At 37.1% G+C, this 18002-nt stretch overlaps 1 protein-coding gene across 4 annotated transcripts in view; it reads right to left on the reverse strand.

Moving 5' to 3' along the window:
* Positions 1-15034: 15034 nt before the first annotated feature.
* VCAN (versican) overlaps positions 15035-18002 on the reverse strand; it is a 110701-nt gene continuing 107733 nt past the window's right edge. For all 4 annotated transcript variants that reach the window (XM_086697362.1, XM_086697379.1, XM_086697369.1 and 1 more), the window contains 2 exons: positions 16671-16853; positions 15035-16525 (listed from right to left, as the gene is read on the reverse strand). In XM_086697362.1, the coding sequence (XP_086553488.1) occupies positions 16398-16525; positions 16671-16853 (311 nt within the window). In that variant the 3' untranslated portion in view covers positions 15035-16397. The remainder of the gene's footprint in view (positions 16526-16670; positions 16854-18002) is intronic.

Here is an 18002-nt window from a genome sequence, read left to right on the forward strand (position 1 = left end):
ATGCACACTCTCTCTTTCTCTCTCTTGAATAAATAAATTAATTAATTAATAAATTAATTGATTAAAAAAAAATGAAACAATTCTGTAAAACAGGCCACACATTGCTCAAATGTTCAATAAACGACTAATAGGCTAAAAGTAAAAAATAAATCAAAGAAGGAGGGCAAGAAGTGTTGAACAAGAGAGTTATAATTTTAAAGAGATGTTCAGGGAAGTCTTCACTGAAAAGGTAACATTTTAATAAAGATCGGAAAGAAGTGAGGGAACAAGGCAAGCAGGTATCTGGAGCCAGAGTGATCCAGGCAGACAAAAAAGCAAGTGGAAAGCATTTAGGTGGGAGTGAGTGTTAACTATGCTTTAAGGAACAGCAAGGAGACCCATATGGCTGGAGCAGATTGAGCATGAGGCGGAGCAGTAGAAAAAACAATTAGAGAGGTACTATGGAGCCAGGTGTACAAAGACCCCACACAATTTTGGTCCATTCGTGGCTTCCACTCTGAGAGAGACAGGGAGCCACTGGAGAATATTCAATAGTGGAATGACATGTTCTGGCTTAGGTTTTAACAGGGTCCCTCTAGCTGCTCTCATAAGAGTAAACCAAAGTGGAGCCAGGATGGACCTGTGAGTCTAGATAATAGGCCATTTCTTAATCCAGGTAAAAGATAACAGTGGCTTGGATCAGAGTGGTAGCAATGGATGTATTAAGATAGGAAAGACAATCGAGGGAGGAGGGAGGAGGGAAGAGCAGGAGTTTGTATTGGGACATGTTAAGTGTGAAATGCTTACTAACATTCAAGCGAAGATGTAGGGTAGGCGATTGGCTATGTGAGTTCGGAGTTCAAGGAAGACATCCAGGCTGTGTCATAAACATACATATGATATTTACAGTCACAAGAGACTGGATGAGATCAACAAGAGAGAGTATATAAACAGAAAAGATGTGGATGAACTAACAAGGAAGGGAGATGACCAAAGAGTAAAACAAAAACAGGAGAATGTGATTCCTGGAAGTCAAATGCAAGACTGTTTACAGGGGAAGTTTAATTGAATGATCAACTGGGTCAAATGCTACGGACATAAAACATGGCCGTTGTGCCCTCCTTGGCGAGGGTTCCTTTGGACAACCTTGTCTTTCTCAATTTCTTGTTTGTTTTAAAATACTAGACTACAGGGGCGCCTGGGTGGCGCAGTCGGTTAAGCGTCCGACTTCAGCCAGGTCACGATCTCGCGGTCCGGGAGTTCGAGCCCCGCGTCAGGCTCTGGGCTGATGGCTCAGAGCCTGGAGCCTGTTTCCGATTCTGTGTCTCCCTCTCTCTCTGCCCCTCCCCCGTTCATGCTCTGTCTCTCTCTGTCTCAAAAATAAATAAACGTTGAAAAAAAAAATAATACTAAAAAAAAAAAACAAAAAAAAATAAAAAAATAAAATACTAGACTACAAAGATTATTTATCATCTATCTATCTATCTATCTGTTGATTTAGGAGAGCCAACAAGAAGTATCAAAGATCAGAATGATACATTGTTTCTACCCATATTAATAGCTGCAAATCTTTACAACTATGGTAAGTTTGTTTTCATTACAACTGTAATTAGCCTTATAGATTGCTGCTCTTGTAGGAAACTAAATACTAGAGGTTAGGGTTCTAAAGCCCCCATAAAGATGTTAAAGGTCCAGATTGGTTTTTGCTACCAATCCCCCAATGCAGAGAGATGTCAGAGGAAGTTAGAGCTCTAATTTTCACAGCACTATGGCATATTTGTACTGGAGAAGCGCACACTACAGAATTCTGGAGTCTTTTCTATAACTCATAGATCTAAGTTTAGCACTAGCAATTACTTGGACTACACTTTTAGAAATCTACACGTTTTTTGTGCTCCTGTATAAGATGCATCATTAACAGCGATGCTACTGTAGGATCCAAGTTGTCAGATGGACAATTCAGAAGCAAAAAAACCCAGGAAGGATATTATATAGATACAGCTATAGATATAGATAGATAAGTTTATGTATATACTATATATTATTTGTAGTTACATATATATAGTATACATATATACTATATATATTTGTAGTTACAGTGTGTACATGTATAAACAATTGGTGATATGTATTGTTCTAATTAGACATTTTTCCATTTAGAAAACAAGTGAGTGATCAAATTTTATAAGATAATAATATTCCATCTTAAACTAAAATCTGCCCTCATATTCTTTTAAAAGAGTCACTGTTTCCGCTGAGGTTTGTGTTGGCAACATCAGAGTGTTAATTCAGCAAAGAAGATTAAATATTAATACACGCATAGGATAGATCACTTTCGTTATTTCTTGGATTCAGAGCCTTGTTCTGCTTTTCATTCTGATTAAATGGGGTGAGTGCAGATAAAATAAAATTAAACATAATTTTAAATAAAGTTAATTTAAAATAAATGAAAATAGACATATTATCGTGCCATAATTAATACCGAATGACAAAAAATAATTTTTTCAGGCTAACTTGAAATGAGCTTTTTTGGACCCATGTTAATTATCTGTAGTCTTAATTTTATTTTTAACCACTAACTGCTGGGGCTGACTTCAATTGGCTTCGTTTGTGTTTTAAATAATTAGTATTTAATAATGTATTATGCATTACAGTGACATTCATAGAGAACCCACGTTTCAATTACCTGTCACTTCAAATTACAGGCTCCCAGTAATTAGCTTCTGCCACATAACCCATAATGAAACAGACTCAAGTTAATAGAAAGTGGGAGCAAAAATATATAGCCACTTTGGCATGAGTAGATTTCAAAACTAACCGATTTGTGTACCTTTTAATATATTTCTCTGCAGAAATTAACAAGTTGTCTGGCTAACCTGAGTCTCCTTCATTTGTAATAAAAGAGATAATAATGAAGACGGTAGCTGCCTCATAGGGATTATTTATTCACCTATCTAGATAAAGGTATAGTTTAGTTGTCAGGATTTCATCAGGTCTAGTACATCATATTATATTTCAAATAACATCTGAAGTCCTCATGTGACCTATGAGGCCTTTTATTGATGGTTCTCAAGCCTTACTGAGCAGTAGGATCAGCCAGGAGGGTTTAGATCAGATTCTGTAAGAACAGAGTATGGGGAGGTGGGAAGGCTAGACAGCGGGGAGGTGCCTAGCCTGAGTATGCTTTATAAGTGTGCCAGGTTTGGGCAGGTTTGAGAACCACTGTCCTCCATGATAGTGTCCCGAGCTACATTGCCTGCAAACTTATTAGAAAGAAACGCAAATTATCAGAACTGCACTAGACCTACTGGATCAGAAGCTAAGAGTGGGGCACAAATAACCTGTGTTTTAATAGACACTCCAGAAGATCATGATATGCATGAAACGATGAGAACCAGCACTCCAAGATCTTGCTATTCAAAGTGTGCTTTACCTTCCAGCAACATCAGCACCACCTGGGAGCTTGTGAGACATGCAGGATCTCAGACCTATCCCAGACATCCCGAAGCAGATCTGCATTTTAACTAAATCCTCAGGTGATCAGTAGGCTCATTAAAGATCCAGAAGCACTACTTTCTCTAAGATAATGGTTCTTGATGTTGGCTGCAAACTGGAAGCGTTTTGATGAGCTGTAAAAATGACACATGCCTGGGAGGCCGAGCAGGGAGCTCCTGGTTCTCCTTTTTCAAGAGAGAGTTCTAGTTTTGTCATTTTGGAACAAGCTCTCATTGTAAGAAGGGTTCTATTACAGCTAAATGCTTTGGGCCTCATCTATCCCCTTTTCACTAGGACAGCCTCAAAGTGAATTACAATGGCTGAAATAGCTAAAGTAGTCCAATGCTTGACTCTGTCTATACTCGAAGGGCCTCACAGTATCCCCAGCTCCTAAAGCAGCTTCTGTTTTGTTGTTGTTGTTGTTGTTGTTTGGTAGGGGGGGTGTCTGGACATTCCCAGTAATGCCATGGTGTATTTCTTGAAGCCCACACTGTGTCAGAGGCACTTAATTTGCCCCACCCTTCTCCACCTACCTATAGGTCACATTCTGTCCCTTTTAGCCTAAAGCAACAGCACTGCGTAAACCTTGGTTTCAGAGTCTCTCATAAAAATAGTTCCTTCAGCTTCAGTGGTAGACTTAGATGGGTAGGTCTCTGCCTTCTCACTGCCTCACCAGGAACAAAAAGGAAAAATACCTTTCCCTTTAGTTTTCAGTGAAATGAAATTTCTTGATTTCCAAGAATTATCCCTTTATGGGGCATCAGACACCATCAGATCCTAAACATAAGTTTAGGTCCTGGTAGGAGCCAGCTATGTTACGGGAGCAAACTGAACCTCATAGGAACCAAGGCTCAAGAAGCCCCTTACATAATGGATGGAGATGTTGGGGGCCAAGATCTACACGTGCTGATTTCACCCACGTCGGCTTTCTGCCACTATTGCCTGTGGTCTGACAACCCCCCAATGCACCCTCTGCAGAATTAACTTAGGATCTTTCGGTGGTATTCCGGCTACACAGGGGATTTTCTCACCCGCTTGGATTATAAGTACATGCTTTCCAACTCCCAAGCAAGGAACCGGCAGAACTAAGTACAGAAAGTTGGGCCAAAACGTTATTTGGAACCGGGTCAGTACTTTGTAAATCTACTTGCAAGATGGCAGAAGACATGACTTTAAAAGAAACCTTTGAGGCAGTGTTTTCAAGAAGGTCCTTATTTACCACAAAATTATTACAAACTACTTGTTGCTTGAATACAAATCTTCCTTCCTCCCCTCAAATATTTGATTTCATTCTGGACTCACAGGCTATTTCTAGTTCCCAGCAAACTTTTGTTTTGTTCCAAAATATCTTTAATCCTGAAGGAGACAATATATATTTTTACTATGTCAGTATAGGTGTAGGATGTTCTCAAATCATTTCTGGGAAGTTGAAAACTTCCAAACTTTTCAGGAGCAACTACTGAAAACCAGAAGTACCTTGTTCTGTTGTTGTAATAAAGTCTGAAACGAATTGAAGAACTGAAATAGAATAGTTCCTGGGGTATAGTTCCTGCTCAAAAAATATTTATTGAATGCATGAAAAAAAAATAGTGCATAAATGAATCAATTTGTGCTTTTACATTTATAGTCTAAACCTAAAGAAATTTCTAAAGGTTATGAAAACTTGGAGCACATCATTTTCATAATTATTTTTGCTAACTTTTCTTTGAAGGAAAAAAGTTGGATTTTTTTTAATCTCTGTTTTTACTTAAAAAATTCACATATTCACATACTTACACCAACATTCTCAGGCTGCATGGTAAAAGTATAACAGTAATTCACTACTGTGATGTGGGCTGTATTTGCAAATTTCCTGCAATACTTTCTTGAGATCTTGGATCAAATTAAATGGCTGTATAGAGATTTGCCCAGATCTTCCTGGAAAGCAACTTCTGGTTCTGTTCTAATGGCAAATCTTTACCTCGGTTAAATAGGCAAGAGTTAAAGTCACAACGTACTGACAACCAGCATAAAAATAACACTAATATTCACTCTGACAACGTAGGCATATATAAACATAAATTGCACCTGTATCTTTCTAAGCATTCACTTGTGTGATATTCTAGAAATCCCAGTAGTTCGTATAATTCTCACCTCCTAAACCATTCAGCTACTACCTTAGGTGGCAGACAACTGTGGATGGCATATTTCTGGAGCAGAATATTGAGAGACAGAGACAAACAACTTCACATTTTTCTTTCTTTCTCTTTCTTTCTTTCTCTTCTTTTCTTTTCTTTTAAAAAACTTTTTTTTTGTCCTCAGCTGCTGAAGCTGCTGGTTAATAGAACTGCTCAGTGAATAAAACTTAAGTCTTTGATGGCACCTGTGGCAAGGAGGTAAGGGGCTTCTGTCTTAGTTTCAGTATGGTGTTACTAACATCATCCTACTGACCTTAATTTCAACAGGCTCCCCCTCTACCTAAGGAGTAAAAACCAAGTGTATTAATGAGCTCCAGAGTCAGATTTTCCGGGTGTACATCCTAGCTCATGCGCTAAGTGACTTGGGACTGCCACTGTAACCTCCCTGTGCCTCTGTTTCTCCATCAGTAAATAGGAATGACAGTAAAATTGATGTGAATACTGAGGGAGGTCATTCATTTAACAAATATTCATTCATTATATTCATTCATAAATTAGTCATTCATTTAACAAATATTTATTGAGTGCCCGCTGCAGGCCAGACACTATTGCAGGTGTTTGAAACATAGTGATGATCAAGACAGAAAAGAAAGTCCCTGCCCTCATGTTCTTGTGAGAAGAAACAGATGGAAATACACTTAGGAGAGTGAGTGGCACCCAATAAATAGTACCTTCTGCAGTTAGTTATTGAACACTCTTTGGGGCCATGTGCATTAAAAATAGTAACCTCAAGCAAATATTCTCTTGAACACTTTCTTTGTTATTTATGCTTTTCTGTATTTTTCCAACACATTTACAATGAGCACTGATTACATAGGTAGTAAATTAACAACAAAAGAGCAAAGACATATTTTAACAAATACCTCATGGTGTCTGCTGGAGAGAGTTAGGATTCTGGTAATGATTCCATGCATGTTCATTGCCCAGGCTCTTTGCAGCCCAGATGTAATTTCCAGCCCATTCCTTCTGTTACTTCAGCATCTGTCATCCTTTGGTCTAGTCTCTATCCTGAATCTCCTCCTTTGCAGATGGACAGGACTGTTATTTTTGTGTTTTCAAACCTGCATTTAATTAAAAAAAAAAAATCACTCCAAATTTTTTTTGTCCTTACACAACCAGAAACTCCCAAGCAACTATTTGTCTCACTGCTAGTAAGCTTCAACTATAGCTTGTTTTTTCAGGGCAATTGTCTTCTCTTTTTAGTCCAAATGCTTGATAGTATTTTTCTTTTCCCTAACTGTGGATGCTAAATGCTATAATTAATAATTTTTCTTCTTTCTATCTTTCATCATCAAGGCCTCACCAGATTCCAATGCCTACTTGTTAATGACATATTTTCGCCCTACCTAAAGTAGTACAACCTCTAAAATCTCGGCAAATAGTCTTTCTTTCCTAAATCCTTTTACAAAACCATGATATTGTTGTCTTACCCTCATTCTTCAGAAATTTTGCTGGATTACCTTTTTATCTTGCTTCTGATGTTCATTTTTAAATTCCCAAATTACACTTTTGTCTTACATATCCTTAGACAAAATAAAAGTATCTGTTAATTTATGTCATATTTGAATGAGAAAAGACTCAAAGTTAAAAGTCCAAAGTATTGCCACATAGTAAGCATTGAAAATACTACTTATAAGAAAGCCTATGTAAAATAGATGCTCCTAAGCTTAGTTTTAAAAAATTGCACTTCCTTTTGGTGCTAATACAGTATTCCTAAGACCACATGGTACTTGAAAAAAAATCTATATCTATATCATCTATATCTATATCTATATCATCTGTATCTATATCTATATCATCTATATCTATATAAATTTTAGCAGAATCCTTTCCCCAAACATTCCTGGCACACTGGCCTGTTTCATAAATCTACTTTGTGTGTCACTGTGCCCCCAGCAAGTCTGGTACCAAGCATATGGCGCCAGAGCACATCACACCATCTTTATGTGACCAACTAGGACTATAGCTGATCTTTCCCCATCCCTCCCCAGCGACGATAAGGTCCATCCTTTGCTTCTGAAAAGGTCCCTTAAGCCTTAACAAAACTATCCTGAAGACTTGAGAACACGTAAAGAATTCTCACATAGTCAAGAAACCAAACTGTGTACTTTATTGGACTACTTCCATTGTTTATAGGCTCCTCCACCGATCTCTACTACAGGTTCCCTTAATTTCAGTACATCTGCCACCAGATTGCTGAAACCAACTTCCCTCTTCAACAGAGGAAGCCCTTCTGCCAATAATTTTCCACTCCTTGGAATCAGTACCCCAGAGAAAATAAACAGAATATTTCTTAATGTAAAAGTTTGCTCTAAAAATAGAACATTTTACAGAAGAAGAAAATAACATCATTTTTTTTAAATGCAGAGCAGCTCAGCTCCTCCTTTTTACCAATCCATTCCAAAGTAGGAACTTGTCCTGAACTCCTAGAACTCAAAGACCCACTGGAATGGGTCCTCCTAAATCAAAGGGGGAAAATAGTCTTCACTGAAAGATAAAGGCGTGCCTTTATCCAAGAAATAAAATGGGCTGGCAACTTTAAAATAACCTCCCTTCCCTACTCTTTCCACTTTCCCCATATATGGCCATAAGGCTTCAAAAATACTGGGGTGTAGTCTCAGAGAAAATTGTTATGCACATTTATAACGTGACTCCTATTCTATTCTTCACTCCCAACTATAAGACAAGCATTGAAAACCATACCTGATTGTGATTTCAAGCTGAGGAGTATCATTCTTCATTTTGGAAATTTAAGGCAGAGAATACAACCTCAGGACCAATCAATTGCCCTGTGGCAATTTTTATGCACAGCTGAGGCACAAAAATGACTGGCAGTTGCGACAATCACGTGGTTAGTGTTTAGTGGTTCTAAGGAAGGAACTAAAGCTATAATCTCATAAAAGCATCTAATGAGATGCTACAGAAGAAACCCAAAGAAACCATCATATAGGTTTCCAGACTGTAATGTAGCATGCCCATCCTATGACTGATGTGAACTGGGTCACTTACATAATTTCCCTAAGGAGATACATCTAAAACACTCTGTCAGTCAGAAATCCAGTAGGAAACAGATGACACAATCAAATTGGATAAGTTATAGACAGTTGAATAAAGGGACTATTTCTAAAGGTGGGCAGCTTAAAGAAATCACAATTTGTAGGGCAATACCCCTGGGCCAATAATAGTGGGGAGGTCTTACTCCTCTAGTCCTGACGGGTCAAGATGAGAGAACAGCTGGGAACGAGGATGCAGAGAAGGGATGTGGAGATGGAGCCTGGTAGAAGCTAGTGACTTTATTGAGGAATAGAGGCAGCCTATGGCAATCCTACAGGGTTTAGAAGAAGCCAAGAAGAAACACACACTGAGGTCACCCTTCTGTTTCCCTCTGATCTCCTAACACTGCTCCTCATGGCGGAACCCAATGGGAGCAGTGTGTATAGTCAATTTCACAGGGCACAAAGCAGGAAGAGAAGGGTGGAGAGTGTATCTGGAGGGGCAAACCTATGTCCCACTAAGTCAGATAGCATTTTTAGTCTTCCATTCCTGCCTTGTGCACAACTAGTACAAGGGAAATCTGACTTTTTATCAGAGACTAAACAGGAGGCAAAACTGATGTAATAAAAAAAATAAAACTTAAATTTAATGATTGATTTACTTAAGATAAATATCAATTTTTCCATTCTTCTTAAGCACATAATACCTAGAACAGGGTTTTTTGTTTTGTTTTGTTTTCCCAAAGCATTTTTCTATGCATATAAAATTTGATTATATTTTGTTGGTCATAGGTTCTGAAGAATTTTGAGCTGGAGAATGCCAAGCTCTTATTTGCATATGTGAAAGAATATCATAGTTTAAAAGATGATTTTGAAAGAAATGCATCTAGAGACAATAATATATGAGGTATTGAAGACAGTTGGGGAAAAGAGGTGATGGATGTGAGAAACTTTCAGAGGTAACATTAATAGAACTCAATCCTTGAGTGAATATGAGCATTAGATTATGAGTGCAGAGTAACTCTTAGACTCCTAGTTTAAAACAACAAAAATGTGCAGATGGTTAGTGGGAGGTGTGGACACTGGTTCAATTTGGGACATGTGGACATTACTGTACCTACAAAATCCAGCCAACTGGGTACATACCCATCACACAAAAGAAAGAGGTATGGAATTTACCATAATGTAGGACGTAGTTAAGATCGTGGTTATGAGTAGAATCAGGTAAAGATGGAAGGCAGAGCAAAGAGATGGCCATGAATGGAGGCTTTGGCAACAGCATTTTGAGAAATCAGACCTCTTCCTGTTTTAATGCCATTGGTAATCTTTCCCATGACTGTAAGGTCTACAAAGGACAGAGACCTGACCTGTCTTGTTTGTTCCCAATATCTAGCATACTGCGTGGCACACGGGAAGGGCTTACTACGTATTATTGAATGACTGGTGGGTTCAATTTTGCTAAAGGGCAGGGGAGGGGTGATCTGATTTAGGAACTGGAGTTATTCAGAGATCAATTCAATCCCAATGATTGTCCCACGTATGCCTCTTTTAGGGCTCCCCAATGAATCTGAATTTCCTTTTCATGAATGACTGTTGCTGAGAAGTTACAATATATCTTCTTTGCTTCTATTTCTCAGTTTTTAAATCTGCCATCAGAATGATTCATTGAATAATGTAGTTTTTAATTCCTGCCTTTCAGGTTTTGTTTTAGGTCTATCCTTTAAGGAATGAATGTTTTAAATTATGCTGCTTTATTCAGGTTTTTTTTTTTCTTTTTCTTCAGAGAAAGGTTGTCTCACTTTTTCTTGTAAAACCAGAGGCCCATTCAAAGTTTGCATAGTAATCATCACCAGACTGGTAAGACATATATGCTCATAAATATGGATAGATAATGTACTAAAAATCTTCAAGTACTTGAAGGACTGTGTATCTTAAAGCAGTAGTCTCCAAACCAGGGTTGCTTACCCCAAGACTTCCCAAAGGGTACATGGGCACATAAAGGGAAGCAATTTCCAGAACTTGAATTATGATTTGGCCTCTTTCCTAAAATTCATCTGCCTAAGAAAGTGTCTGTGGTGGAGGCTGCTGGTTCTACTTTTGCATCTCCTTGATCTGTTCTCGTAAATTTTAGAATGGATCAGAATCATCTGGTGTGCTTGTGAAATCCTACGTTGCTCTCCCCATTACCAAAATTTCTAAATCAGTAGGGCAGGGCCTGAGGATTTGCATTTCTTAAAAGTTTTTATGTGGTGCTAAAGGTGTTGTTTCAGGGACAAGCTTTGAGAATCAAAGGCTTCAGACAATTTGCCTTTTCCCACATTATAGAAAACAACCACCACATCAAACCCAATTCTAATCCATCTTGAGTCTTAGGATGCATTTCCACGGAATGTAAAAACTATGAGCAAACAGAAGGTCAAATCAGAATAAATTATTCTGATGATAATGTACAAATCAAATCATGTTTAAGTCTGGTGCTTACAAAAAAATAAATAATAAATAAGACGGGCACCCGGGTGGCTCAGTTGGTTAAGCATCCAACTTCCACTCAGGTCATGATCTCGTGGTCCATGGGATCAAGCCCCATGTCAGGCTCTGTGTTGATAGCTCATAGCCTGGAGCCTGCTTCGGATTCTGTGTCTCCCTCTCTCTCTCTGACATCCCCCAACTCATGCTCTGTCTCTCTCTCTCAAAAATAAATAAACGCTAAAAAAAAAAAAAAAGAAAAGAAAAAGAAAGACTTCATTGAGATGTCAGCTGAAGGGCAATTGAAAATAATTTTGATAGACCACTATGCGATTTTTGGCATATAATTCAGAAAGAGGTAAAAAAATAGTGAGTAGCGTTGCATAATAAAATTATGATTTCTATCATTTCCTTCTATGACATCAAGTTTCTCAGTGTTTAAATCTATAAAAAATAAAATAGGAATAGAATTGATGCTAAGCCATGGCACATTCTAATTTTTAAGAATATTTACTCACAGAAATGTGAACTGGGAAAAACAGCTCTGATAATCTCATTGAGATATATTTCTAATAAAATTCTACAACTTGTATAATTATCTTTTAAGTTTTGTAAGAGCATAATATTGTTTTGATCAATTGTATATAAGAAAATTATAATGATAATACAAGAGAAGATTTTAAACTTTTATACCTTTATGTTCACAAGAAAAATTAATTAACTTTTAAATATAAATTTTGATGTATATATGTTTGATAGCTAAGTCAGTAGAAGATTACCAAGCACATAAATATATATTTGGATAAAATTCCAAGGGGGAAACTGAAATAAGAAAACAAGTCCAAAAACAAGAAAAGAAAAATATAAAATGCCTGATTGTTAAAAGCAATCTTCAAGCATGTTTTAAATGGATAATCATAGGTATGAAACCACTATGGTATTTAGATTCCACTAAATATATTTAAAAGAGTAATGTTACTTGTTTATTTTAGAATTGCAATATTTAAAATATGCCAAATATAACATCCTTTACAACTATTTGACTTTATGATGAAAATGTTTTTGTTGACAACTTAAAATGTGATGGGGATATAAGTTTTAAATTTTTATTTTAGAGTAAACACTATCAAAAATCATTTAAGACTTCCTGCTTTAAGGAAGTAAACTTTAATCTTCAGCAGGGATCATGTGATAGGCTTAGACAGAACTCTGCATTAAATTTTAACGAAAGCACAAGCTTTGCTTGTTCTATAAACACCTCAACAAAACCCATTTCTGTTCTTGTTTGGCATTTGCTCTTTCTTGTCCAGCTGGGACCCAAACATACAGAAATGAGTGATAATGGGAAAAAGATTATACAATCTTGAGTGACTCACTCAACAACCTTTAAAAACTTTCTATTTAGACTTGTTTTACAATTTTTTAAATGTTTATTTATTTTTGAGACAGAGAGACAGAGTATAAGCAGGGGAGGGGCAGAGAGAGGGAGACACAGAATCTGAAGCAGGCTCCAGGCTCTGAGCTGTCAGCACAGAGCCTGACGTGGGGCTTGAACCCATGAACTGTGAGATCATGACCTGAGCCAATTTTGGATGCCCAACAGACTGAGCCACCCAGGTGCCCCAGACTTGTTTTAGAACAGAATCATTTTGGTGAATTCTGTTTTGTTTAGCAAATGGAAATTGCAGCATAAGAAAGAAAGAAAGAAAGAAAGAAAGAAAGAAAGAAGTACAAATATCAGCATAAAACATTGCTGTGGGCATTTGTCTTCAAAAATGATTTCATTGCATTTATATTAGGAAACACAAAAAAGAAACACATTACAAAACATTGACATCGTTGAGTCTTTAGCCACTTGATAATGACATATTTGCCTTCTTCTAAAATATATACCCTGTTGTAGATCATTTTCTTGGGAGACATTCATGCTCAGGTTATGCATAAAATCTACTCAGAACCTATTACATTTGTTTTTCTATTTCCAAACTCCATAACTTTATTTTACATGATATATGGCTTTTGGACATTAGCTCAAGGCTAACCCAGTTCCTATTTCCTGTACTGTATTGAAAATTCACTTAAGATCAGAAAAGGTCTACTTTGTATCACATTAAAATGATATATCCCTCCCTATATAATCTCTTCTTTTCCATTTCAGCTACTCTGGAAGACTACCTATTCTTAATAGCCCCCAGAGGTAGGGGCATATTCTTCCTCCTGATATGTAACCTAGACTTTAGAAACAGAAAACCACCTCTAGCTGACTTTGAGTGGTACAAATATCCTCAAACTTCCATCCAAGTATTCTGGGTAATTGAACATCCTACAGACTCCATTATTTGCACCTAGATCAATAAAAATATACCTGATGGGCTTATAAACATCTAATAAGGGTGTACATGCACAAGTAATGCAAATTCATATCTACTCTCCAGGGTAATTTCTGTTTAAAGTTCTGGGTAAAAGATATGACAGACTGCATTGCACATTATAAGGACAAGATCAGAAAAGAGAAGAAGAGATTCTACTCATGCCCAATTCCCATATATTTTTGACATTCCAAGAAAGAGACCTCAAAATAATTTTGAACTCACCTTTGCCCTTTCTGATATCTTCGCTACAACTGCAGAACATATCATGGATCTGTTCTTCCAAATTATCCATAAATTTATCGAATAGAACAAAGCTCTAAAATAATCCCCATGGGATGTACCCCGCATAAAAAACTTTATGTGGGCAGAGATCTGTCTAGTTCATTCACTGCTGAGTCTCCAGGGCCCAGGACAGTGCCTGACACATAGTGTCATAAGTGACATAAGTGTCAGTGCCTGACAATAGTGAATGAATGAAAAATGAAGAAATGGATGGATGTCTGGGTGGATAGAAACTTGATGCTTTTGAAATCTTCTGATCACTTTTTAGATAGGATCTTCTAGCCAGTAATTTAGCCTCCTAAACATATAACAATTGGAACATAATATTTTACATTTTTCTTGAGAATATCATGCAGACTCTGGAAATGACCTGCATTCACTACAAATTAATTATGGGACTTTGGACAAAGGACTTGAGTTCTCTACGGCCGATCCCTCATTCATCAGACAGTAACAGCACTGCTCTCACAGGCTGCTGGGAGATGATGCACTTGGCCTGGTTCATAGGAAGCATTCTGTAAACATGAGCTATCACTTTTCCTATTGAATGCATCTTTCACATTTGAGATTAATGGGTAACTATGTAGATGTAAACACTATCAGCATTACTATCTGAATTTTCACAGGTACATATATAATCACTTCCCTGCTAGCCACAAAATCAGTTCATCCAAGCCAGCAGCTTGAACTTTGTGATGGAACTAGGGTGTAAAAATGTTGGTGCATTTAAAGTTGTAAATAACCAGACCAGTCACAATATAGTAAAAGAAGGATTTTAGGTTTCTTTGGTGAAACAAAAGCAGGTATAAAAAGTTACAAAGATTTTAGATTTTCATTCACAAAAAAAAAAAAAAAAAGAAAGAAAGAAAGAAAAAAAAACAACAACAGTCATTCACATTTTACACTATACATATTATAATATAAATACAGGAACGTATTGTGTGCATTGCAAAGAAAGAGGAAAATTAAAACCTAATAGGTCGACACTGTCATTCTGTGCTCTGGAACACCTAAAGGTGGATCACACTTAGTGTGACAACCAAGGAACTTACTTAAAGCCACAGAGAATGATGGTAGCTACTGTTGTTCCTTCTGAGCCAAAGGAGGTTTCGCGAACAAGAATCCATGTTGGGTCTGCTTGTTTTGCATTTTATTTGTTGTCTATTCTCCTCAAGGTTGTTCTAACTGAAATTAGGGAATGGCTCCTAAATGCCTTCTTTCCACTACAGGTTTTTCTTTAAACATTAAATTAAGTGGATAATGATTCAAATTCATCTTCAGCAGTCACTTTATTCAAATAAAGGGGAGAAAACACAGTGGGAAGAAACAGGGAGAAATGTCAACATGTACACTCCACCTAATAGGAAGAAATGCCCACACTCTCTCTGTAGCTCCTTGCTTAGAATGGGCAAACACCATTTGCTGAAAGCTATACATTTTTCACTCTTTTCATAATAAACACTGGATGCATTCTATCCATCACATTATTTAATCAGGGACAAAATACCTAGATTATATGGCCCCAAACTGTGTGAGGGAAGCATAAAGGCTAACACTGAAAAATAACTAAGCACACTAATGTCAATTTTCAGGTTTGGGGGAAAATAACATCCAATAAATTAAATCAGTATGGCTTACTTCATTTATTTATGTATGCTTCACAGCTGCAGCATTCATACATGAACATTCAAAACTTTATAAAAGATTAAAATGGTTATATATACAAAATTTCTTTCTTTGAATGCGTGTTGTTGTTTTAACAATCCCCACCCCCCCTCCATAACCCTTAGGTCTGTATCCATTTGAAATGTGTTGATCTGTAACCTTGTAAGTTAGTGTTATGAAAGCCATTAAAAAGGAGACCTGGTTGAGTTAATAATTAGCACTTTGACCCCTAAAAAATGCTCTTGGTCCTAGAAAAGTCCTCCATTCAGGCCTTTCGTGTAAGTGAAAAGAAAGGAATGCAGCAAAGAGGAGTTCCACGGTGCAGTCCCTAGTTCTGTCAGGATCCTATTAGCCAGGCTTCAGCACCGCTTGGAAGCAAACTGCACTTCAGGCTGACGTGGTGCAGTGACCTATAAGACCTTGTGTTTGTTAGTTGTCTAGGAAAAGCCGTCCTCGGTCTTGCTGACAAAGGGCAAATGAAACCATTTCCAGCCTAAACAAACTACAAAAAGCAGCCGAACCAATGATTAAAGACCTCTGAGGCTCCATAATCATCATTAAATATGCCCAAACTCAGTGTGACTTTTTTATTTTATATACAGGATTAAAATCAACATTAAATCATCTTATTTACATTGCCATTGGTGCTGAAATTGAGCTTTTTAAATAGTACAGTATGCTGGTATACACCATAAAATGGTCTGCACTGGAGGCGAATAGAAAACTAAAGAAATTAGATAGGCTGGAAACGGTTACTTTCTGCCCTCATTTTCTTTCATGTTGTTAGCCTTCTTACTGAATGTCAATACTTTCATTTAAAATGTTTTGGGAGCGCAGCAACCCCAAATGACTGGACGGTGGTCCAAAAATCCAAACCAACTGATAATACTTCTCGAGGTGATAGGAAAGGCACAGGAAGTTAGGACTTTGGCTGCAATGATGAAAACACATGTTCGCCATTTGGGGGGTCAGCGCCTGGACTCCTGCCACCTCCGGCTCCAACGGTGATCATGTTTTGATGTATTTATTGAATTGTCCTTTGCTGATGAGGAATTTTTAAAGTATTTCTTAGAGTAAGTCCTTTGGTATGCAGATGCTACATGGAAGGAAAGAAAGAAAGAAAGAAAACACAACAATATTACTTGCTCCATACCCTAAACTACCAATACCGTAGCTGTAAAATGAGGGTGTCTAGTAGCTGTTAGAGCACGGTTGTCCATTCTTTCTAAAGTACCACTTACGGTTCATGCAGGTAATTTTAGGCATAGCCCATCTTCCATTTCCTAGGCAACGGATAGTTGGAAGGTGGCGTTGAATGAAACCATCTTTGCAGTGATATCTAATCAGGGAGTTGATTTCATAACGAGGTTTCATCTTTCCAAAGGTCTTGGCATTTTCTACAACAGGGGGCTGGCCGCAAGCAACTGAAGAAAAGTAAATTGGGTTATTGCCAAATAATCTAAATATTTCTATTAGTATGAATCTTTTGCTTTCTTTCCTTTTTTACGGTACCCAATCAAGCACCTTCAGCAAAGGCAATCATTTAGAATTGAAGAATTGAAATTTTTCAAGAGCAAAAGCTAAATACTGAGACTCTGTGCCTAGTTTCAATCTCAGATTATATCACCTTTAACTGTGTTTTAGTAAGGAACCACTAGGCTAAATGATATGTTCATCTACCCATCTGGAAGGGCCACTTCCAAATTAAAAAGCACCTGTCTCATGCCAACATGTGGCTTATCGGTGTTGTGTCCATCAGTATCTTAAAGTTTTTATTTATTATATGCCTTCAGTTGGAAAACTAATGGGTTTGTGAGGTTAAGGTTAAAAACTATCAATTATATAATTCACTTACACTTGATTCTGTGGTATGCTGACAAATTAAAAGTTGTCATTGTCAATATACAGATTTCTTCCAAAGCTATTTATAGATGAGGACTTATAATATGGCTAAAATAATTCAATGAGTACGGTATTGGGAAGGACAGGCAAATAGACCAGAAATGGATCCACACATATAGGCTCGATACTTGACAGAAGCAACATGGCAGAACAGTGGAGAAAAGGTAGTTTTTTCACTTGGACATTGGGTATTCATATGGATAAAAATGAACTTCATTCCCTACCTCAGGGAATACATGGGAAATTAATTTTGGATGGTTTAAATACAAAAATATAAAAGGCAAAAACCTTAAAACATTTAGAAAACAGTGTAGACTATCTTTCTGACTTTAGGGTAGGTAAAGATTTCTTAAGACACAGAAAGTTTTGAACCATAAAGAAAAATGCAACAAAAGGAAGAATTCTGTTCATCAATAAATACCACAGGGTAGGAGTAAAAACAGTCTACAAACTGGGAGAAGATATTTGCAACAGATAAAATTGCCAAGGGATTACAAAACAGGATATAAAAATGACTCCTATGAATCAATATAAAAAAGAGAAGCAATCAATTTTTAAAAATAAGGAACAAACATGAATAGAACCTTTACAAAAGAGCTATAAGTGAATGCCATATAAGTATATGAAATGATATTCAGGGAAAAGTATCCAAGTAAACACAAATTAAATCA

Source organism: Puma concolor, chromosome A1, assembly GCF_028749965.1.
Source record: "Puma concolor isolate L17-30 chromosome A1, mPumCon1.1.hap2, whole genome shotgun sequence".
Classification (NCBI taxonomy): Eukaryota; Metazoa; Chordata; class Mammalia; order Carnivora; family Felidae; genus Puma; species Puma concolor.